The 24,787-nt window shown below is 45.1% G+C and overlaps 1 protein-coding gene across 3 annotated transcripts in view; it reads right to left on the bottom strand.

Moving 5' to 3' along the window:
• The window catches only part of PPP2R2B (protein phosphatase 2 regulatory subunit Bbeta), a gene marked incomplete at both ends in the record, with an annotated part of 94,111 nt that overhangs the window by 57,763 nt on the left and 11,561 nt on the right, over positions 1–24,787 (bottom strand). The window contains one exon of one of the 3 annotated variants that reach the window (XM_084295273.1): positions 3,747–3,816. The exons of the other annotated variants lie outside the window; for them this stretch is intronic. Within the exon in view, the coding sequence (XP_084151399.1) occupies positions 3,747–3,816 (70 nt within the window). Of the gene's footprint in view, positions 1–3,746; positions 3,817–24,787 lie in introns of those variants that run through there. 3 annotated transcript variants of the gene reach the window in all.

Below are 24,787 nucleotides of genomic sequence, written 5' to 3' on the forward strand. Positions count from 1 at the left end.
CCCACGAGGGATACTGCCCTGCCACGGGGTGGGGACCGTGGACATCTTGCAGAGCGGGACACAAACACTGCCGGTCGGTGGGCGTGCTGCAGGTCTGAACCGTGACAGCCGCTGCTCCCATCCCACCTGGACCCACCGAGCACAAGAATAGCCAGCATAATTCTCATTAGGGCACAGAGGGGCATTAGCACTGTTCCTCCTCTGCTTGGAAGCACTTGACCAACTTTCAGCCATAGAAGGGGCTCAGAGGACCACCAGGTGGACAGCAAGGCTACATAAAAATGGGTCAACCCCCTAGTTTGAAGACTTTGGGAGACTGATGTTCTGGGCCAAGCTGCTGGAAACAGTCCAACTTTGGGGTGGGGGCATGAAGAGCCCTTCAGCATGTCTAGAAGTGGAAGCTGCTCAAGCTGCTTGCATTCAAACAGCCTTGACTTGCTCTACTTCCAACAGGGAACTCAGCAAAATTGCAAATGAAGATGGATTTATGCAGCAGAACAAACCTAGCACATTTCCAAAATGTTCCCCCCTGTGAGACTGCCCATTCTGAGGACAGGCTGTGAGGTCCTGGGCCACCAAACAAGCTCCAAGGCATTGCCCTGGGGTGAACTGTGCGGCACGACCCACCAGGGATATATGTGCACTGCATCTCAGCAACTTAATATTCCCTGGCAACTAAAGTTGAATTTGTACAATGGATGCATTTCCTTCATTAGCTGTACTTCTGAGCGTCACACAAGAACAAGGCATTCAAGTGTGTGCTTTTGAAATACCATCCTCACCCCACATTTGCATAAAAATACCAGACCTATTTAAGTGACAACACTTCACTAAACCAAATTACATAACCCCATTTACTTCCTCAGTTGACACATCACAGACACCTTCATTTCCAAAGCAACTCTTTATCTTCTGAACAGACTTTGGAAGGATTTTTAACAAAACACGGGTTACCAACCAGATCATTTTAGGAATACGCTGCTTTCACATTTAGAAAAAAAAAAAAAAACTGGAACAAAATCTTCTTCCTTAATTATTTTTCCTATACACCATACTAACAAGCTCTACTGCTCCAAAGCGCATGGAGCCTGTCTCTAGCATAACAACTACATGGAGAATGAGAAGTCCTGTGGAGCATGAGGTGAAATGAAACTCCTGGCCAATACTCAGCCATTAAATATTCTCATGTACCTCCTCCAGTTAAGCAACAGAACAGGGATTGCTCTGACTCAGTAGGCTGCCTACAAACATTTCTGGCTATTTCATTTCTATGGAGAGGATTGCTGTCATTTTTTAGTACGATGAGCTAGGCTCTTCTGAGAGTGCCAGTGCACAACTTGGGGAAATTTACATGGATTATCAGACAGACCAGATCCGAAAGGGCAGGCTGGAAAATCCCCTCCTAGTGCCAGAGGCTGAACTCACTGCAGGCTCAACTCAACCCTTCACCCTTCCCAACCAGGAAAACCTTAGGTCAGCTACATTCCCATTTGTTATTTGCTGCCTGCTGCAGCTGCCCTGTTATAACACAGCAATGCAAGTTCATCCTGCCCCGGGGCACGGAGCAAGGCTGTGTGCCAGCTGACTTGGCAGTGCGGATGCTCGCCGTCCTGGCTGCGCTGCCACTCTGGAAGCCCTGGCTCGCGCCATCCCACCCAGCACAAACGTCCCTCACCCGCACTGGCTGGGCTTGGCCAGGCCAGCACTGCTGCCCTGCGCCCGCCCGGGGCCCTGCCCTGTAGCTCAAGGCACGCAGGGCCAGACCAGGGCCTGGGTGCCAGAAACCAACCAGCACTGGGGTGTCACCACCACTGCCTCTGCTCCTCGTCACCTCTCAGCGCTTGCACTTCAGCTACACACAAGCAACACCAACTTGTGTGTGGGCTTCTTGTGTGGCTCACCAGGCATCCAATGTTTTCCATTACTATATTAAGCTGAGTATCTTTCTGCTAGATAAGTCCCCTTTAGTGATGTTCTGGAGTCATAAAATTCCCAAGATCAGGTCATATGTTAGCTTTCTCTACAGCCTTTGGAGAACGAAACAATAAGAGGAAGACTATTTGGCTACTAATTAAGCCTATCCAGCCTCTCTAGTGTGAAGGCTGCCTTCTGAGTCTCATGTATGCTACTGGGAGAATAAATAATGCTGGAGGGATGGGGGGCATTGGCTTTCTTCTACAGCAATCGCATTTTTCTCCTGAGGGAAGGAAGCAAAAGAGGCTGTGACAGAACTGCTGTGAAGCCAGTAGCACTCCAGCTGTCAGAAGGACAGCGGAGGCAGACACTGCCCTGTCCCTCCATCCCTGCCAGCATGGTGCAGCCTGCCTCTTTGTGGCAGTCTGCGGCGCCGTGTGCAGCTCACAGCTCACTTTTCAATTCCTGAGCTGAACATGGCCACATCATCTCCTCCACTCCTCGAGCCATTACAGGAAGTTCATGTTCCAATGCACCAGTGGCCAGGCCCTATGTGCTCAGCTGGGGGTGTGACACTCTCCATGTCTAACAGTTTTGGCATCTCCTCACCTCTGCAATATACAACTCAGGATACACATTTCTTCATGCAAAGGCTTGTAGGAAAAACAGCCCTAAGACAACTAGTTAATTTCAGTAATGACAATTACACTAGTATTTATCATATTTTCTGACCTTTCAACACCTACAGTCACAGGCTACTTGCAGAAGTCACTAATACAGTCATAATGAAGCATATTTTGAATTGCGACTCCGTGCCCGCCTCGCAGCCCTCGAGCCCTTCCATTTAGCACAGCAGCCGTCACAAGCACTCACCCTCGCATGGCAGCAGCAACATGGGTGCTTTGTTGCAGTCAGTGACCCCTCTGCTCTGTACCGGCCCTGCAAGAGCTCTTCCCTGCTCTCATTTCTCAGCGTGGAAAACAGAGGCAGCAGGACAAGGCAGGAGGAGCCCTGGGCTCACCTGGCTCCCAGCGCCAGCCATGCCCCCGCCATGACAGCGCCCCGAGGAAACAGACACAAGCCAGCAATAAGCAAACACGCTTGGGGATCGCTGAAAAGGAGCAGGAGCAGGCTGCAGGGAGAAGCTGGCTCACACTCACAGGCTCAGCTCCGAGCTGTTCCTGGCAGGGGCCCCAGCCCCACTGTCCCCACTTCAGCTCCCTGGTAGAGGAGCATCTGCTGCCCTTCCCGAGAAGCACGGAGACTTCGGGTGTCTCGGGAGCGCAGCGAGGAGAAGGACCGGCACCGATCAGCAATGCAGCACGGCCAGACCATTCGCTGCAAACGCGCAATTCTCTGACTCGCATACAACTGCAGGAGCAACGAGCCAGATTTTGACTTCGGGTCTCGTAGCATCCATCCACCGAGGGGCAGAACTGGCTGAAACCTGGGGGTCTCTCGCGTATCCAAGATGTCAGACCTCACCCGCAACGCCGGATCCGGAGAGGATCGCGATCCCAGCGGGAGGGCACGCCGCGAAGGTGGTGGAAATCCACCGGGTCCGGCGTTGCTGAGTCACCGGAACGGGTTAACCGAAGGCACGGCCCGGCCCGGCCCGGCCCGCAGCCCCCCGGGAGGGATCGACCCCGCGCCCCCCGCCCGCTCCTCCGGCGGGGAGGGAGCCGTGCCCGGCCCCGAGCCCGAGCCCGAGCCCCGCCGGGGGAGGCCCGGGGGTGATGCCGGCGACGCGAGCGGCGCGGGAGGGGGCAGGGGAAGGCAGGGATGCTGCCGGGGGGCGGCCCCCACCTGCTGCTGCCGCCCCCGGCACTCACCTTCCGTCGCATAGCTGTGGTCTCGCAGGAAACTGCTGTTGATCTTGCGGGTCTCAACGTCCTCCTCCATTGACGGCGGGCTGGCGGGCGCGGGGCGTCAGCAGCCGCAGCCGCGGATCCATCATCCCCCCCCCCCCCCGCGCCCTGCTCCGCGGCGGCCGGCCGCGAAATGCGGCGGCGTGGGGGGGGCGCAGGGGCGGCGGAGCCCGCTGGCTCCTCCCATACGGCACGGCTCGGATCAGCACGGCTCGGATCGGATCGGATCGGAACGGATCGGATCGGCGCCGCCGCGCTGCAGGGCGCGCCCCGCCCGCCCCGTCGGGCACGGCGCGGCCCCGGCCCCGGCCCCGGCCCCGTTCCCTGCCCCGAGGATGCTCCTGCCGCGGCGGAGCTGCCGCCTGAAGGGACGCTGGGGCCGGGAAGCCAGGAGGGCGGAATCGGAGAATCACAGAATCAATCATCTAGGTTGGAAGACACCACCAACATCATCCAGGACGGCCCCGCGCGTCCCGAACACAAACGCCCCGGCGGTCCCACAGCCCGCGCACAGCCGCCCCGGGGCTCAGCTCTCACAGGGCGCCGCGCGCCCGGCCGTGCCTCCTGCCGCAGCCACGGAGGGCGGCGGGGATGCTCGGCCGCCAGGGACGTGAAGGTCAGCGCGTGGCGGGGCACCGGCGACGCCTGGAGAAGAGCGCGAGCACAGGAGCTGTCAGGGGAGCGAGGGTCCTCATTTTCAGCACACACCTTCGAAAGGACGGGCTGTATTCTGGACAAGACAGCTGGTGCACTCAAAGGGAAATATTGCTTTTTGGCAGGGTTTTGTGTCTGGGTGTAGGCCTGAAGAAAATAAGCCTTGCCACTGACCAAGCCACTGGCAGAGGGAAAAAAAAGTCACAGGGGCGATTTCCCCTGACTCCACCTCTGTTAGCTGCCACAACCAAACTTGGAGGTAAAACCCACGCATCATGTTGGTACACAAGACCCAAGATATTGCCAGCAAGGCAATGATGCGTGCCCTAGGAACCAGTGGGGGGAACAGACACGCCTCTATGCTCTCACACCAGAGCAACCACCAACCCCCAGTGTCCCCTCTGCACCCAGCTCTCTCCCACACAGGCTGCTGCTGATGGGATGCAGGTGCACAGACACAGCCTCCTGCAGTCCCTGAGGCCCTGGCCAGGTCATTCACCTGTACTAGATGCCACAGGGCATGGGGACAGGCCCCAGTGCAGGCCCTGGTGCTCCTCTCCACTGTGTGCCCAGGGCCAGCGCAGTGTCCCCAGCACTCTACAAGCCACAAGCCCCCCACAGCTCCACCCCAGAGCTCGGTGCAAGCCTCTGCAGAGCGTGGCTCCAGCACTGCACAGGAGCTGCCTTGGCAGCTCAGTGCCACATCAACAGGGAGCATCATTGTTACTGGGATCAGAGGGAAAATAAGGGATGCAGAAGGAATGGACAAAGATACTGGATTACACTGTAAGATACAGCGCTGCCATTCAATATCCCCTCCTAACCGTAGTATCATAATTAAAATCTCATTGGCAAGGTGCATGGCTTTATAGCCTGCATTATTCTGCTGAGATGGCCCTGCCTCCTGGGAAGCTGCTTACATTCAGGGGAAGTGCAGGAGACAGCACTTCCAAGCAAGAAAGCTCAAGGACTCCAATGCATACATTGCGTGTGCAGGGCTGTGCACACCACTGCAGCACGCCTTTTGAAGGACCACGTGGATCCTCACATGAGCACTACTGCAAGACAGGGGAGAAGCTCTTTCTGCCCCATGTCATGACTTTGTTAGGAAAGGTGAATTCCCAGGTCCTCAGCTGCCTGGCTCCCAAGGACCATTTCTGACTTGCTTTTATGTGAAGGCTGATACCAGGTGTTGTAAAACTGCACCCCAGAGAGCCCTGGCACTTACTGATACGCATATATAACTTCATGGATTTGTCAGCCAACCACACCACAGGCCTTTCATTAATACTTATGTGACAAGCCATCAGCACCTCTCAGACAGGCCTGAGTCTGAAGTCCACATGCCCAAAGTCTTTACTGAATTCTTTTGGATTATGAGTTCCTTAGATAATCACCAGGCACATTTTCAAATTAGGCAAATGTGGTGTATTTGTGGCTGATGCTGTTCTCAGTTGTATGGGGTGAGACACACAGGTCAGTGTGAATTCACCTGTGACAAGGCACAAGACCTGGCCATGGTTTCACAGTAAAGTCCAGTAATGTATTTACTCTCTCACAAGCCAGGAAGCATTCATATCATACATTAAAAATAAATAAATAAATAAAAAATCCATGTTGCTGATAACTCTTTGTGCTGTTGTACACATTGCAGCAAGGGAAGGGCACATGACCCAAACACGGCACACCATGACTCAGAAACGCTGCTGATCCTGGGCAGGACAACTGACACTTCTGCGCCTGTATTCCCCTACACATACATCTCCTACCTGTAAAGGGAAGATAATGGTACTAGCCTCCCACAGTAAAAAAAGAGAAGGAAAACAAAGACAGAATACATACCTACACACACACACACACAGAGGAATCTGATTATCTCTTCCTATGATGTGCATTTGCCTGCAGGTGTGGACTTGTTTGGTTACTCACACTCTGTGTAAGATACAGGAGCAATCTAGCTTAAACAATCTCAACTCCAGAAAAGAAAAATAGTCTTTTAATAACCAAATGTTAGTGTTTTACATCCTCCCTTCAAGTCTTAGGATAATATGTCTCAGTCAAAAGGCCATACCCAGTTGAATAAAAAACTCCTGCAATGCTTATGAATATTATTATGAAACAAACAGAAACCAGCAACTTCCTTCCCTTTCTTTTCAGCAGGCTCTCTTCAATGTATTTCTATTTTAACATGTGCCAACTCTGTTCTCCTTTATTAGAAAGATTATTCTCACCATTGTGCATACATTATAATTATGAATTTGTAAGTTCTGCAAAGTTTTTCAATACACCATATCATTTACATGTAAAAACATCCACAAGCCACCTGTTTGTTATGCAATGTGCATAGGAGCTGGATCATGAAATCCATTTATTCTCAGCTTTTTAAAATCCAGGAATGAACCTTCACAATAACTAAAAGCATTAGCTGTCCTAAGCAGGAATCCATTTGCAGATTAAATTCACCAAAGGTCAGCTTGTAGCTGTCACCGTTTTCCAACCCCCCAGGTGTCAAAGTATATAACATGGTAGACATCTCTTGAAGAGCCAGGACACTTTCCACTCCACTGACTTTTGCTTCAATTAGAATAGGTTTAAAAGCCCCTGTGCACAGGTTTCTGTGGGACCTAAGCAGTGTATTAATAATAATTGAATCAAACCTCTGATTTTATTCTCAGTATGAAACTTGCATGAAGAGCTTCCTTCACTTCACTTCATTTATTTTTACCTTCACATCCATCAGCACTAAATCCATTTTCCTAATTACTAGTCCAGGTTAGAATGCTAGCTTCATTTTTTTTTTATTATTTTTTTAACGGTTTAATATGTTATTAGTTAACAAATTTTCTTTTAAACTTGTAAGATTTCTATTAACTTTGCTCATGCCACAAATATATTATTTCCATTCAATCTATCTTGATAGTCATAGTGCAAGTCCTCATTTCAGGCACCAGTGGGAAAACAGGAGTTGATCAGGAACAAGGGCCTTTCACTGGGAGCCCATCACCATCAGCGGTTAGACAGCCACAGCGGTCACCCTACAGCCAGGAGCATCGGATGACCTCCAAAGAAACAACCTCCTCCGCCAGCCGCTGCCAGCTTCACCACTTGCTCAGCACCTCTGACTGCAGCTCTGAAGCCTGTCTGAAGACCCTGCACTTGTCCCTGCTGCACCGAGAGCTGTGCTGCCTGAAGCTCCCAAAGTCTTGAAGCAACACCAGGCCCAGCACATTGGTGGATCAGCCCAGGACTGGAGACACAGAGAGCAGCTCAAGGACCTTTCCTTCCAGAGGACCACAGACATTTGAGCACTTCACAAAAAAGGATAAATACTATTCCCAGCATACAGAGGAGTGCTTAGACTAGTTGACACTGCTTGTTTACGGCCCATGGACCTTGGGGAAGACCTAGAAAGGGCACCAGATGCACTGCTCTACAAAACCCATTTCTGCCCAGCACATCAAAGGACATGCAGTGCAGGTGAACACCTTGTGCTGGACCTTCCCTTTTCATCCGCAGACCCAATGCTGGATGATGACACAGTTACTGGACAGCATGCTAATCCTTTTACTGTTAATAGGATTGTGAAGCTTCTTGTGGATCCCTCATTTTGTGCTCTGAAACCATGCCTTCACGGTTCTCATGCAGTGCACCAAAAAACACACCTATGAACCTTAATTTAGAATGACTTCAAAAAGAGCAATAATTTACTGAATTAGACCAAGATAATGAAATTTGTGAAGTCGAGTTGCACATAAAGTGTATGTTTCAAATCTCCCTTCACAAGCGACACAGGGTCAGGACCTCAGGGCAGAAAAGGAAAGAATCAGTTCATTGAATGCAAAGTAGGTAGAGACTTCTCCCAAAGGTCATAAGATAAATTGATTTGCTTTGCTTTCACCCTTGCTATGTGTTATTACTGGTACTCATTGTACGTGATTAACAGCACACCAGTAATGAGCACTGTCACATCCAGCCACGGCTTGGGGATTATCTGCTCTTGAAGTGTTTTCTCACGTATCTTGAATTAGACTGACCAGTTGCTGTGACATTTTAGCAGGCCCTTCTTAGTTTTTACCCTTTCCCTACCATGTATTTTATGCCAGGGTCTGAAGAGAGCCTCCTTTTGGCCAGTTTACTACTTTTACCCTGTTTTCAACCAGCCCCATCCAGTGCCTATTACCAGTGCTTCTCAGTTGTTTTTTTTTCTTGACCAAAGCTCTGCTCAGCTACCTGATGGTTGGATGGTATAAATGCTTTCCCACAAGCTGCTTTGTAACTGTTGCTCCAGTTATGTACATGCAATAGCACTCTACACATCTTTAACACTTTCTGCTACTTTTCACTCTTGGGGGCTGTTACTTAATTGAGATTCCCTCTCTTCGATGTCACACAGTGCAGGCGCTATAATGTCCCCCTTGCACGACACGTACATACAGTAGGTATCTTAAACACAACCTTGGGGAACACCTTTGTGTTACCAGCATTACAATAGTGCCTATTATAATAATTATATTGCTTTTACAATTACTTTGTACATACAAAAATAACTACAACTGAGCTAGTGAGACACTTTTTTTCAATGCAAATGTATTATGTGGATGTTTCTTAAACAGGGGGCCTTGATTATCCACTGATTATTCCACAGCAACGTGACTTATTTTTCTGCAGCTCAAATCCCTGTTATGGACCTGAGAACAGTCCAATGCCACTAGGTGCCACAGTGATGCCATAAGCAGCACAGCGGCCTCACGTAGGTTTGGGTGGATTTCACACATGTTTCAGATGGCAGCAGCCTGCTGCATGGCTGTGGCGCAGCTCAGCACTGGATGCTAGCGGTCAGCCTGCTTGGCCACGTGTGCTCATTAGTTCCTACCATTCTGGATTTCCACAGATAGGGATAAATCCTACCACCAAGAGAACTCTTCAGTGCAATTGCCCATCTAGGCAGATGCCACTCCATTTTTACAGCCACTTGGACCATTGTCACTTAGTTCCCTGTACGAAACATTTCTCTTATCAGTGTCTTGATCCTGACCAAAACCAGTAAGGAGGTAATGGGTCCGGCTCTTGGCTATGTCAGTGAAAGTCTGCAGAAATGCTCCTGAAGCAAAGTCAGTGTATGACTGCAGTGGGTGGGACACCTGATGGCTGTCATATTTTAACTGTGGAATCTTTCCTGCAGTATTACAAAGATACTACAAAGAGCTGAAAAATAAGGAGAAGGGGAAAGACTTTCATGAGGAAAGCTGAGCTCCTACCACTGCACAAAGCACTGCACAGCTACCAGGAGACTTTTAAGGATGCAGTAATGCCTAGAGAAGAGTGGGTTTGGCTTTTGCTTCCACTTCCTGTGTTAGCACAGCACCCAAGCCAGAAGTTCAGTGACTCTTGTATCGCACCTATGTAACCAGAGGCAGCTTGAGGTCATCACTGCTGCTTGCCCCCACTTCTCCCCACACCAAGGGAACAGCCCCAGTACTGCACTCTTTACCAGGGCTGATCCACTGCAGTACCAAGTGAAACAGCTCCTTGCAGAAACATGGCTCTTCATCCCTAGCCTTCCCCCAAAAGCTGTTTAGAACTTTGTACAGCCGTCTCATCTGAGACAATGCTGGTGGTAAGTTTTCAACACGGGAGGTTGTTGTCAAACACATCTTTTCTAAAGCCAAAATACCTTCATTTATCCAATCACTCCTTATCATGCAACAGATCCTTAACTGTGAAACTGAAATGCAGACAAAGCACTTCCAGGACAAACGTAAGAATTATTTCTTCTTTTAAATTATGGGTAATCTAGCCATAACACACATTTTTTCTATATTAGTATTAAATTATATTATTGAAGAACACATACAGTAGACCCAAAATGGAATGAGAATATTTCATGAGAATCGAAGACTTCAATGTCCTTTAAAGGATACAGTGTGAACTCTATCACATGTTGCTCACATCAGAGATATAATTAGCTTAAATACTTACACAGTAAATAGGATTTTCCATTTCTCAAGATTAAGGCCACATGCTATAGCATCAGTGCACTAGAACTAGTTGAGCCTAGTTTTATCTAAGGAATAAGTTTGTACTTGAAAGCAGTTACTCTGAGCAGCGTTACAAATTAGGCATTCTGTTGTGGTTGGGGTGATGTTTTTGTTGTTGGTTTGTTTGTCATTGTTGTTTTTAAAAAACTTAAATAACAAAACCTGCTGCACATAATAGTGGAAAAACAAAAAATGATTTGTCTGGAAATAGCATTACAGGATGCAAATACTGAAGGTCTTTTGGGACTTGGAACACTATATACCGCGTGTGCAACCAACATACACAGTACCTTGTAATGCATAAATACTGGCTCCTTGCCCCAAAGTGCTTTCAGTCTACTTCAGTGAAACATGACACAAGGGATCAAAAGGATGCAAGATGATACTGGAACATTGTTCATAAGATAACGATTATAAGAGGTCTAAGGCTGAATAATTAAATCTAGTGAGCACAAAATGTAAAAATAAAGACAATATTTTGTTTCTTGGATTTCCCCATTAGTTTACTTCCAGTTTGTGGAGACAAATCACTATTTTAATTCCACTGTATTGTACAGTGATACAATTCCCAATATGCTTTAGGTTTGGTCATCATACAGGAGCATCTGCACATGCATTTGAGTGGAACAAATAATGTAAAGTTATATTGAAAGATAATCAGATGATCTTCAAATAGCTGCACACTTCAGCTGTGTGCACCCTCCTTTATCCACTGCTCACAAAATGTAATGAATACAGGCTGCGTTTTTCCACATGAACTTTAGGGACTGGATGCTGCAGGTGTGTATTCATGTGTCAACTGGCTTCCAAAACCCATTTCTCATTCACCATTCATCATTCTCCTGCTTTAAAAAAAAAAAAAAAAAAAAAAAAAAAAAAAAAGTCATAAAGCCTAAAAAAAAAAGTCATAAAGCCAACGGCCAAAAAGAATTCCACAGTGTGAAGATGACAATCACACATTTTAATAATAAAGAAAACAGGAAAGCTACCAAATCTACCAAATAGCCAGTAGTCTGTAAACTGCTTAGCCATCAGCTGTGTGATCAGAAGCAGCAAGAAAAGGAGAAACTGGGATTCATCTGAATGCAGAAAAAAAGCAAAGTTTGTCATGTAATGTATTTATATAGAGCACTCAGATGCTTCCCCATGTATCCTGGGATGAGATATTATTTGTTAGAATGACTACTTAGCATTTAAATATGCAAGACTTTATATAGCCCCAAAGGTGGATTTTATTTGAAAGGATGTATGCTAATAGGAGACTCCAACACATCTAGGTCATTTTGAATCGTATATCCTGAACTGCAATTACTCCACTGCCTTCATTTAATTTGAACATGGAATACATCAAAAAGTAATGAAATTGTGGTATAAATTAAACTTGGCTACCCACGTCTTCTAACAAGCACAGCAAGCTTTACAACATTGCAACACCTAGCGCTAGGACTATGACTTTATAAAAATCATTCTTCTTGTCCTTAAATGTCATCTAGCAGCAGAAGTGAGTAGTACACTTGGATACGGCTTAGTCATCCTTATAAAATTGAGAGCACACAGGCTAATCAGTCAGATAGGATTAATTCCCCAAAGAAAATTATACTGCATGTCAGGCAGAGTTTTGACCAGTATAAGGATTAATTTAAGTTCTGCAGGCATAAGAAGGATGGTTCTCCAGCCACTCTGGTGGAAAACACAACATTGGGTAAGGTAAAAATAAACCAACTGCTAGCTGCAATACTGAAAGCCAGACAACCTAGATAGCCTGTTGTACCTATCTGCAAGTTGTTATCTACTTGTTGATTATTTCAAAATTCAAAGGACTTTACAAATTCTTAGCAATACTCTAAAAAGTTAAAACAAATATACACCATGCTCCTGCCTGCTGATAGCCATTTTTTTCCCTCAGCTGTCTCAACAGAAAGATAAAAAGTCTATTGGCAATGTACCACAATAAAATAAAGTTTGAAATTCAGTTCAGTGCTGGAAAGCTAACACAGCCCCGCTCACACTTCATTTAACACAGAATGTATTTTAAGCACAAAACTATTTTGGTATGGGAAAAATCACAACAAGTCATCATAACATACTCTGATTCATCCTCCTCTTTGGTACTGTAAGGCCACGTTGTTCTACGAGAATGGCTGAGTTGTCACAGAAGATGACAGCTGTGGCATTTAGTGTGCATGTGAACTTCCTGCCAAAATATGGATGAGTAAAGAAACCAGTAAAGGAATGCACTCGAAAGGAAAGCAGCTCCATGCCTTAGCACTGCATACTGGCAGGGGTGAAGCCCAACAATGCTCACATCACACCTACATTTGCATATCATTGTTACCTCCTATAAAATTAAGTTCTTCAGAAGAGAACCTTTCAGCTTGAATTGTGGTCATGTTTGAAGTGTCTGAGCATTAGTGGCAGGTCAAGAAACATTATGCTTTTCCTGTTCAACATTACTTACATGCATATGCTCCTAAATTCAGATGGTAGTACTCCTTCTCCGTGACTCAGAGCCGCAAACAGGTAACAAGAAGTGACAGTCAGCAAATTCAGCCGTCCATGGCTCCTACGGGCACATGTGGGCACAGATACAGCCCTATCATTTGTTCCCATGTTTTCACTTCATTCATTCTCTGGGAATGCATGAAATCCAACATTTGAGTTCTGCGATTATCTACCCCTGATTATCTGCTTTTGGTGCTGTACCTCTTCCTCAACAGGACTCCAATAAGTGCTTCCAATAAAGATAACGGCTTGGGGAAAATGTGACATTTAGACTGATTGGTGTTCCCACATATTTTACATCGTTTAGAGCTTTGTTAGCCATGAGCATTGGTAGCAGGAGGGACTGTTCTTTCATAAAGGAAAAGTGAATCCCTCTTTTTCAGAGTCCTAGCATGAGGTTTGCAAGTGACTAAAGTCTCACCTGTGAAACTCAACCTTGCAGTTTTCCACACTGATCTGCCACCCTCTCACTATTTCACAGGACAAGACTGCTTATGTTTATGTTCTTGCCTACAGTTGTACCACAATAGCTCTATAAAATGCCTGCATTCCTTAGCGTGAGAAGTTTTCTTTCCCATATGGTACTCAGTGTTTGTACTGTTACACCTAGATTTCTACTTTTGGAAACCTCCAGAAGGAAAGACAGGATGTGAATATTAAATAAAGATATAAATGCCCTGGAAGAACATCACAGAGAGGATAAATATAGAGAATGTTTTAGGACATTGGCCAGGTCTATTCTCTCCTTACACTGAGAGACCAATTTTTAATGAGAGAAAGTAGAAATTGCGCTACTAGAGAATAATTACAAGCAACACCTTGAGACCACAAAAAAAGACAGCATGGGGAGCCTTAGAAGTCTTGTACGACTTCTCAAAATGCTAACATTGTAAAACTAATATTTGTATGTCACTAGTTTTTACATCTAATCTACCTCATGTCATTTGATAAAACAAACCTGGAAAATAGTTAATTAATAAAAGATATCACGTTATTGTGCCTTATTAACGTTCATATAGTAATTACAAAAAACACAAATCCATCTGTTAAGTAGTCAGCAAACAAGACAAATGACTGTGTTATGTTAAACAGATTATAAAATGCCTCAGGGAAGGAAATCTAATAGCCCTGACCAAATCATGAATCAAGCAACAGCCTACTCTACCACATGGGTTACACATGAACATAAATACATGCATGTGCCCATACACAGACTCACCATACTCAAAGCCATTTCCTGCATTACATATAGTAACAATGTAAGCAATGAGGTCAGAATGACATTATGTATAAAAGAGTCTACGTTGAAACATGATAATGTGATCATTAAGATTTTATTGTCCTTCAAACAAGGTATTTCCTAAAACAGACAGCTATTCCCACCAAGATGAGACTGAAACAATATGCAAAGTAACATTAAATCCAATTGCCCCAGTCCATATGGGAATACAGTTACTTTAATCCAATTTAACAAACAAAATTAATTTTATTCTTGTCATGTTTTTAAATGATTTCTGAACATTTAAAGGAAGCAACATTCTTGCATGAAGAGTAATTGATTCATTAGCATGAGCACCAACAAACCATTAGTACGTTTTCTGGACATTCAGCATAGTACTGAGGCATAAAAACACTGAGCACACTGTTCTTCATTCCATACATGTTTGAAATTGTATGCCAGTTTGTACATAGTCTTGCCACAATTATTCACCTAAAACAAGTAATTGCACTAATTAAAGAAAAAAGGCATTTGAGTAGCGCATTTCATATGGTTATCATGAGTTCCCGTACATTAGCAACCCATTCAACCTAACCTGTAGCAATACACACCAGTACTGCTGCAGAAGGATGTCCTGAGATAAGAGATTACATACCCAGCTCCTCCCCAAATAGCCAATATTAGCTCCTACGGGTCTTGGTTTCCCATGTGCTTGCTCGAAACACTTCCCATGCTTCATCTCTCTTAGCCCTTCCACTCCTGATTCTCACACCTGACCACAGTCACTTATAACTGACTGAGAAGTCTATTTTATGTCTATCCACACCCCACAATACATCTGCTAACAGACTATAGCAAAGAGGTTACAATTTTTAATTATCCTGACACCGAAATTTACAAGAATAAAATGAGGGTATAACAGCAGTGTTTTCTTCACTCCTGCCCTCAAAAAATGCACCAGAAAAATATGGCCACAACCTTCTATCAAAAATATTCTCCATGGGTTTCTCAGTCATATATGCATGAAATTTCATCAGTGTGAATTTGGTGACTTTTAAGTTTAGACAATCCAGAGTGTGATGTTAAGCACGGAAGACCTGACTGTCCATGGGGACTCTCCGGACGGGAACCCAGCTGCCTTATTCCAGCAAGAGACATGCCAGTCCCTTGTTCTTAAGTTGTTTCTGTTTTTCCTAACTGGATTATTTGATTATTTTTTTTTTCCCTTCAATTATTCTATCACTTAAGACTTCTGATTAACAGTTTGGACAGCAAGAAGCCTAAGCTGCTATTGAGTTAAGCAGTCAGTTAGCTTGTTACAGTGGAATAACATCTAGCTATGTGGCAGCAAGTCAAAAAATGCACCTTGATGGTTTCTCTTCATGGGTTACTGCAGTGGTTTTGTTGCCATCTGCTTGTGTGTTGCTTTATCTTTCATATCAGCTGAGGAACATTGAATTTAAAAGCAGAAACACAGCAAAAATAAAAGGGAGCCTTCTGATCAGTACCTGCTATTGAAAGCAAGAATGGCCACTTTGTTTTGTTCTGAAATTTCCTCTTCGGGCATGTTACTTAGAAACCAGGTTAAAGAAAAGTAATACCAGTTTGTGCAACTGTATTGACACCCCCCAGCAAACAAATACATCTCTCCAACCAACATGTTTCATTACCAAAAAGCCCCTTCCTAGCAGGGTGCAGACTGCACCCTCTGGCTTGCACACGTGCAGGCTGCTGCAGCTGCAAGATCCTTTCCAGTGCCAGTGCTTCCATAGCCCAAGTCCCTGCAAAACTGCTCCTGAGCCTCTGCAACAACTGCCAGGGAGAAACAGACAAAAACAGCTCTGGCTTTTAAGACTGTAATCTAGTCTGGACTGAGACAAAACCTCTAGGAATACCCATTGCAGGTGAAAGTCCAGCCCCTGGCATGGCCAGGATCAGGTACCAAAGGCATCTCAAGGTCACAGCCTTGCCAGTTGTGCCATTTGCAGAGGGCAAGCCCAGCCTCTATGCTTAAGGAATTAAAAAAAAAAATAAAAATAAAAATCAACGAGCCACAAAGGGAAGGGATTTAACACTGCACATGAGCTGCCACAAGTCAGCTCTGCCCTGGGAATCATCCCCAGGCCCTGCGCAGTAGTGTGGCCCCCAGCTCCCTTTGCTGGAGCAAGCCTGGAAGCCTGCAAAGCTGCCCCCATACCCTGCATGCTCTGCAGCCCCCAGGGGGGCTGACCTGAGCACTCAGGGAGATGCCTGCCACCCCCGACACCACAAGAAAGAAGAAATGCAGAAACTGCAAAACCAGCCTGGAAGCACACCAGCCCTCGCCAAACCACACTGCAACACCGAGCACTTGGCACACCTTTCATACTCAGCACACGGCAAGCTTCCAGCCTCTGGCTGGCAAGATGAACTGACACTATTTATTTGGGTGAAAATACCACTTGTCTTTAAGGTGCGGAATTGATTCAAGGTACTACTAGAACAGAAGCTTGCATGGAGGGAATTTCCGGTACATTTTATATAAAGCATAAGGGAGCAAACACAGCTTAGAGATTTTCATGAGGAAAAATAAAAGTTACTTGGAATGAAGAAGAAGGAATGAAGCCAGAATTGAGCACACGCATACCCAGAGGCCACTCAGGGCTGATCTCTGACTTGCTCAATGTCACAGCTTCCAGCTTGATACAATCATGTGCCTTTTTCTGTGGAAAGGAAAAAAAAAAAAACAAAAAACCTTGTCATAGTAAAAAAAAAAAAAAAAGTCTAACAAAGACAAGAAATCAAGAGATGCTGGTCCAGTTCCTGATTCTGCCATGGATTTATTTTGTGATAATCTTGATCAAGTTGATTGATCTTTCAGACAATAGAGACTTTGTGCCTAAGACACAAATAAGCAGCAGCAGAATGCTTGGTCCACATCCATGGATCAAAGATTTACTGCCCCAGGATGGCCAAGTCCCTCCACGCTCACTGCACATCACAGGTGATTGGGGGGGTGCATTTACAGTGCCATGTAAGTACCAAAGTACCAAAGTACCACATACTATTTTAAATCACTTTACAGAAAGATGAAAATGTGTTTTACAAAAAAGGCACTGCTTGTTCCATAAAATTCAGCAACACACATTTCTTCTCGCTCTGGCTTAATGCCCCAGCTCACATCTGCTCCCAGCAGACCTGGTGTGAGTTACGGCAGCGACCGCTTCCCAGCAGCTCCCCGTGGGCAGGCACAGGGCTGGGCTAGAAGCTGGGGGTGCAGCGCTTACCACCCACCTCAGCCTCCTCAGCACACCCAGACCTCCTCCGGGGTCGATGCACGTCTCACTGCACACTGCTGGCCATTAATCAGTGCTCAATGACAGCCCAAAGTCATTTCAGTTTTCATAGCACTGCAGCTCAAACCTCATGGTGTAAACATTGCTCAGACAGTGACTGGTTTAATAAGATCACGGTATTGACTGATTTCTACTTAAAGACAAAAAAATAGAGATGTTACAGTAGCTAAATCACTGTGACAGAGTCCACAAAAGAGGTATCCAGGTAACCAAGGTAATGGAATCCCTAAGCAGAAGAAAGAAGAAAATAACAGACTGATTTCATTAACTGTTAGAACTCAGGAGAGAACTTGCAGGTAGACAGATGAAGAAGAAAAGTATTGGGGAAAAAAAAAAAAAAAAAAAAAAAAAAAAAAGCAAGAAATTGCTCAGAAACCCAAGAACATCTCCTAACACTTAAAAAGATGACATCCTGATTAACAGTAATTACCTCATCCATTACATCTCTGACTGGAAGCATGCAAAGCCCAGCATTGCTTTACTCGAACACCTGCCCAGCTGAGCTCCAGCTCCTTACTGCACTTGCTCTTAGAAAGCTTTCATCCTTGTGTGCATGAGAAACACATGCCAATAGATTCAGAGAGAGAGATTTCCTGCTCACTGAGATGATCAGCTCACGCCCAGCACATGGGGAGATGTGACATCTCCATCTTGTGGCTCTTTTATAGTAACTTCTAGGAGATGGGTTTTGTGGGATTCAGTGAGTTTCTAACGTGGAGACACCACACAGAATACATCCACCATATTATCTGCACCAGACAGCGATGCTCTGCTGGGGTTGGCCTGAGTCATATCTACTGTATTTCTTTTTCAGCTACCTGAATGACTCCTCCAGGCTGTGCTCCAAGCCAGGTGTTTAACTTGAAAATTACTACAATCAGCAGACTAACCATTGCAACCCCATCCAGAACATGCTTAATTTCATCTCCAAAGCATATGCCAGAGTTGCATATCACTCTGGGTTAAGGGATGAGATACCCTCAGAACACAAAAAGGGAGCAGCTCAGCTCTGTGCAAGGTGACAGCTCTCAGACCGGGGCAGCAGGCAGCCAGCTGCGATCTCAGCAGCGCTGCTGCGAACATGGAGCACCTGCTCCAAACCAGCAGGAAGCCACGTTTGGCACAGTGAATGCTGCCAAACAAATGCACATGACAGCAGACTTCTCCCCTACCATTCTTGACTGTTCCTATGGCTTTCTCACCATTTCCACCAAAAAAAAAAAAAAAAAAAAAAAAAGAGGCAATGAGATGTACCCCTTACTAAATATTTTTAAATAAATGTTCTAAACAGCCAAATATGTTGCTCTGAAAAACTAGGATATAATCAGCATGGGTTTATGCTGACTCCTGCCTTTATCAAAGGCAGCTTTATCAAAGCTGACAAAGCATTTATTTCCCAAATATAGCAAGATCAGTCTATGATTGCCTGTTCTTCTTTTATAATCCACATTAGAAAATCATTTAGAGTATAGCATCGTGGTTTTTTATATTGTTGTAAAATAGTCACTGGTGTAATACAAACCTTTCACAAAAAGAATATGGTCTTGTATATTGTAATTACACCCGCTCATCTTCACCACAATATCAAAACACGTAAGTAATTTCTGAAACTTTTTTTTGGTGATCTTGCTTCAGCAAAGCCACCTGCACAGAAGAGGAAGTTTAAATCTCAGACTATTGCTTTTGTGAATATTTTAATTGAGTGAATATACTTGGACTTGTGGCCCTTCTTGCACTCTGCCAACACAGTAATTTGAAATTCCTAGAGGGGTTCAATAGAAAGAGCACAAAAATGAAGAAGCTTCAGTCTATTATTGGGTATTTACCATCTAGCTCTGCCAGCCCAGGATAGTAGCTAAGCGCGCCTCTAGCTCTTATCATAGTCCCTGGGCCGTAACTAGGGTTAGTGCTGAAGGTCGGCCTCCATGCTGATGGGGAAGCGTGCCCTCACTGCGGGGCCACTGGGCAGGAGAGTAAGTTCAGCAATCCTGCCAAGGCACAGGACCATGATGTTGTGGTGAGAAAAACAGAGACGACTTCCCTGCTTTTTCCTTACAGGTCAGTCACCCTGACCAAACTCACCATCCTGCCTTCCCCAAAAGTTCTTCACTGCATTTCAGTGCACAGAAGGAGAAAATGGATCTGCAGTGAAGCACAGACTCCCAGCCAGCTGCTTTTCCTCTTTCTAGCTGAGGTTGCAGGGCTGCACAATCAGGTCTCTTCCGAGTGGGAGGATGACAGAAGGTACCTTTGTGCTGATTTGAGGGCTAACTAAATATAGATGACACAGGAACACTGGGAAGCTACAGCTGAATCCATCTGTAGTGACATAGCAGAAATATTTCTAGAGCCTTGGAAATACGCTCTTAACTGTGCTCCATGTTGTTGGAGCTGGTTTGACGTGTAAGCTTGCAGGAAGCATTAATACTAGGCAGCCAGCAGACCAAAGATTCCAGTGTTTTTTGTTACAGTCTCTCCTGGGCCTGGCCCTCCTCCTGCATGGGAAACCTCTGCTTTTGCCCAGCCCAGTGAGAAGACCTGGTGGAGGACTTCTGCTGCCCCTCCCCAAGGAAGCCTCCTCCCTCAGTGCCATGGGGAAGGAGTTGCAGGTACCCACAGCCCGGCACCAGTACTGTGTTGTTCCTCCTGGAGACACCAAGAGCTTGAGTGTGGAATTGAACAGTGAATGAAGCACAGAGGAATCATCCAGAACACTTTTTCTCACTTTCAACTCTCTGCCCATCAAAATTCAGTGTATTAAGGAGAGAGACTTCAAGCTGAGTTCCTAATGACACACTAACATCTTTCAAAGTGGCTTGCACACTTTTTCCCCCCACTGGAAGGGCTCTAAGAGTATTACCATTCAGATAAAAAATATCTTCCTTCATTCTGTGGTAAAAATTATACTGAAAGTATATAATTACAACTATAAAGCCCTGTATCTGTGACAGCAGCAACAGCCTTCTTTCTCTTTTATAAATTCCTGAAGATAGTACAGGACAAAGTAAAAGCCTGTAAGAATATATATATTAATAATTATTTTTTTTCTTTTCCACCCCTAAGAGGCCTTGACATGGGCAGAGGAAGAAAAAATGCAGAGCAAATGCAATTGCCACAGCCAAGGAAGTATATTTCCAGCTCCTGAGTTATTGCAACAAAAATGCAGGTGCACCAGCCATCCCTAATGCAGAAAACAGATCCATCTGCACCACCGATTTGTCTAAATACCAATAATTGTACCTGGCAGCTCTGGAGCTGGGCACCTTGCCAATTCGTGAGCAGCACAACTGCTATTAGAGCCCCCCATCATATCCTGTTTGGGCAAAGTTGATCATTTCATAAAAGAAGTTCAGGCAGGGCCCTGCTCCTTTCCTTTCTCTCTTCCTCTTTCACCACATGTCTGGCGCTAGGCAAGAGCTGCCTCTGGTACCTCAGAAAGACGCAGACAGCACTGTAACTCTACAAGAGTAAACACAAACGAGTAACTGGAAATGGACATAAAAGAAACAAGGCCTTAGGTCCTCTGGGAAGAGAAACTGTTTTCATATACTATATTTCATGTTGACACCGTGCCTAATATTTTGGATAGGGAATTTGCCAAGCTACAATCCATTTCTTAGTGGCTGCACAAAATTAACTTCAGTTATTGTCATGGAAAGAAAAGAGCAGGTGGTTGGATTCCTGCATGTGGTGCAAATTCTGATAAACATAACCTTCCTCTAATCTCAGTTCCTGATGTTCTTTTCTAAAAAACGAGGGTTGATAAAACACTTGGACAGAAATTAAAGAATTGCTAGATTAGGGAATGCAATTACTGCAGAAAGCTCAATCTTAACTCAGTGTTCTCCTCCATCAGCATTAAACTAATGGCTTCTCTTCATGTAATTAGAGACTATTAGTTACACCAAAACATATCTCCATACATACACAACGTTACTGTATCTCTAATGCATATACCATTTTGTAGTATTAAAGCTGCTTCTATTATAATGTACGCAGGTTTTACGCCAGGGTAATTCAGGACTTCAGTGAAGCTCCCAGCTGCTGGTGCCTGATTAACTCAAGTCAAAGCCACGAGAATGACTCACCAGAATAATAAACACGCTTGTGGTACGCACATTGGGAACAAAACTGACATACCAATCCTAAAGTATAATATTCATCATAATACTTAAGATAACACCTCCAGAACTGAACTAGTACAAAATTGGCCATTATAGGTTCACTGTAGGCCAAGGCCTTTGGCTGTGGAACCCTGCCATCTCAAGAGCACTCCAGAATCCAGACCAAGGTTTGTTCTGCAAAGTGCCTCTGCAGAGGCAATATGGAAGAAGAGAAGAGGACACAGAAGTTTGCCACTGCTCAGTTTACCACCTGGTTCCATTTAACTGATGGTTTAAACACCCAGGATCAGAGGCTTTAAAACACTTTAAACAGCTGCCACATACTCTTCCCCTTCACTTTGGTATTGCTGTTTCTTCCAGAAAATTGGCCTATTCCACAGATCTTAATAAAAAGAGAACTTATTATCTGTGGTGACTTATAGAGCATATGAGTAAACAATTATTATTTTTCACATCAATTAATCAAAAACATTCCAGAGGCTAAAATCTCAGCTTATAGATGCTTCCTAATGTAAAGTTTAATTTTAAGGTGCCTCTGGCTGAGCTTTCATGTTAAAGACCCCCCTAAAGTGATAGCCCCCTAGCTTATTCAGCACACCTTTGAGCTTTAAAATCAGTTCAAACAATAAGTGATTAAACACCCTGGCCTTCACATCTCAGCTACTGCCTCCAAAAATGCCAATGCAAAGGTTGGGCACAAACATAAGTGTAAAGAAACAGAGAACTCTTAAAGGCTTCAAAGAAAATTTACTTCAAGGATACTTGAACACAGGAATTGCTACATCCTTTAGTAGCCTTTCTGAGGCCAGGTAACCATTCGCACAAGTATTCTGGGAATTATTATAGTCTCAAAACTTTTAATTTTATAATAAAGTCATATTTTGTTCTCTGGATGACCCTGAAATTTGCAAGTATCAAGACATTCAGGAAATAGCCTACGTAAAAATTGGTTTCATTATGTAGTGTATTTTTTTTTCACTAAAGCATTGTGTCATTTTGAGCTAAAAGTCAGTTTCATAAACTGCTTTGATTACTCAAGTGTGTGCTTATTGCTCACCTTGTCATTGAAAATTTTATAAATCAAGCACTGGATAATGTAAATATTTAGTATTAATGAGTTGAAGGTGAAAGTAATCCTAAAGCAACAGATGAACTCCCTTTAATTTATCCCATTAAATCAGCCAAGTTAGCTCCAGAGTTCTTACACCAAAGCAGATGCTTTATGACCTTTTAGAGCTCAGCCTTTGTCAAAATAGTGATACTGAATACAGACCACAGGATAGACACTTGTAAAATGTATTTGTGTGACCTAGAAAGATGAACAGAGACCCTATACTGCTGGCGGGAGGAGAGCTCACTGCCACCGACAGAGCTCCCCACATACCTACATCTGATTTGTGAGCAGCAGTGGGCACCACGTTGGGACTGGCCTGACAAAACATGCAGCACCCTGGTACCCCCCTTAGGATGACTCCAGCAGGCTCTGCCCTCTCTGAGAGGGATGAGAGACAAAGACTTTCTGTCCCCACACACCCAGCGGGGGGAGCAGGGCTGCTTTGCAGGCTGGCACCCACCCTCTCCACGCACAGACACTGCCCTGTGCTTCTGCTGCAGCTGCGGCTCATGCATAGCCCTCCCTGGGCACGGGGACCAGCCATTGTCCAGAGGCCTTAAAAGAAGCATTCAAATATATAATATTTATCCCATTGATTTATTTTTTTATTTTTACTTTTTAATCTGTTTATTCAACTGCCTTTTCAGTTCTTTCCCCCACTCAGCTCTTGAGCACTATGGCCACAGATGTTTGAACAGTGACTGCTCTGCACTTGGAGCAGTTCACCAGGGTGACTGTTCAGAAGGAAAAAGAGCTGCAGGCACAGATCAGGACCAGTGGCTTAGAATAGAAAACGTTTGAGCTGCATTATTAGAGCGGCCACTGCTGGTTAGCAGTGGTGACAGCAGAACACGTGGAGCCCCCCCAGAGGCCTGTTGAAGGCAGGTGACAAAGTGCCTCCCAGCCAGCGGCTGTGCTGGTGATGTAGGAGGGTACCTGTGTGTGCCAGCGTGGCACAAAGGACTCAGAGCTGCTGCACATCTCTCTCTTTTGGGACAAGCTCCCACTACAGATCCCAGAGCCACCCCAGGAGCCCAGCCTGCACAGCCACCATGCTCAACTCTGTGCCCGCTGGGAAACCTGGACCAACTCCAGCAACTGCACGCAGCTACAGCAGATGAAGGTACCTGCGGAGCCTACCTGGCCACTCCAAAGAGAATCCCTTGTCTTGGGCTTGCTTTCTGATTGCTCTTATCCTAAGCGTTAACACTGCAGGGCTTACCGTGCACTGAAAATGACCCCTGGAGGAGAAGAAAGTAGGGAAAATGACAAAAGTTTTACTAAAGTTTTCAGGAGGGTGAGGAAGGCTGACGGCATAACATCTAACAAGCCTTTGTTTCTCACCGTCTAGGGTGCCATCTGACATAGCCATGACCGTGCATGACAAACAATATTCAGTAGCACAGGAACTTATGACTTCAGCCAGAATTCCTCTATGGTGCCTAGAAAATTGGTCAAAGTAAGGGGACAGATTCATATAAAAGCACAAACGGATTTTGAGCTAACAGCCATTGACCCACAGGTCATAACACTAACACATCAGCAGGCTGGAATGCAGTAAACATGCAAGATATACTCTCTGCCAGGGACCGATGATGTTCTTAGCTACAGCACCAGTTCCCTTCCTGGCTATTCCGCATTAAAGGAGAATAAAAAAGACCAGCAAGAATAAGAGAGTTCAGAAAGTTTTGTCTTATGAATTTGACTGAACAAGATGAAATACATTATGATAAAGCCAACGCTGAACAATTCTTCTGCAGACTATGTAGTGAAGACTTAATATCACTTTAACTTGCAGATAAGCATTGTTAGCAATAAACAAACTTTAAGCATAAAAACAGCTCAACACTAGAACTGATTACCTACAAAGGTAATTATCTGGCATCCTTTGAGGTTTGACAAGAACCCATTAAACGTAGCTACCTCACTAGAATCTGTTGCAAAGGTGAACTAAGAGACCTCCCAAGCTCTTACCAGCCCTCCAATCTTTTATCACAGCTCTGTGTTTCCACATTAACT

This window comes from Netta rufina (genome assembly GCF_964035555.1).
Source record: "Netta rufina genome assembly, chromosome: 14".
NCBI classification, from domain to species: Eukaryota; Metazoa; Chordata; class Aves; order Anseriformes; family Anatidae; genus Netta; species Netta rufina.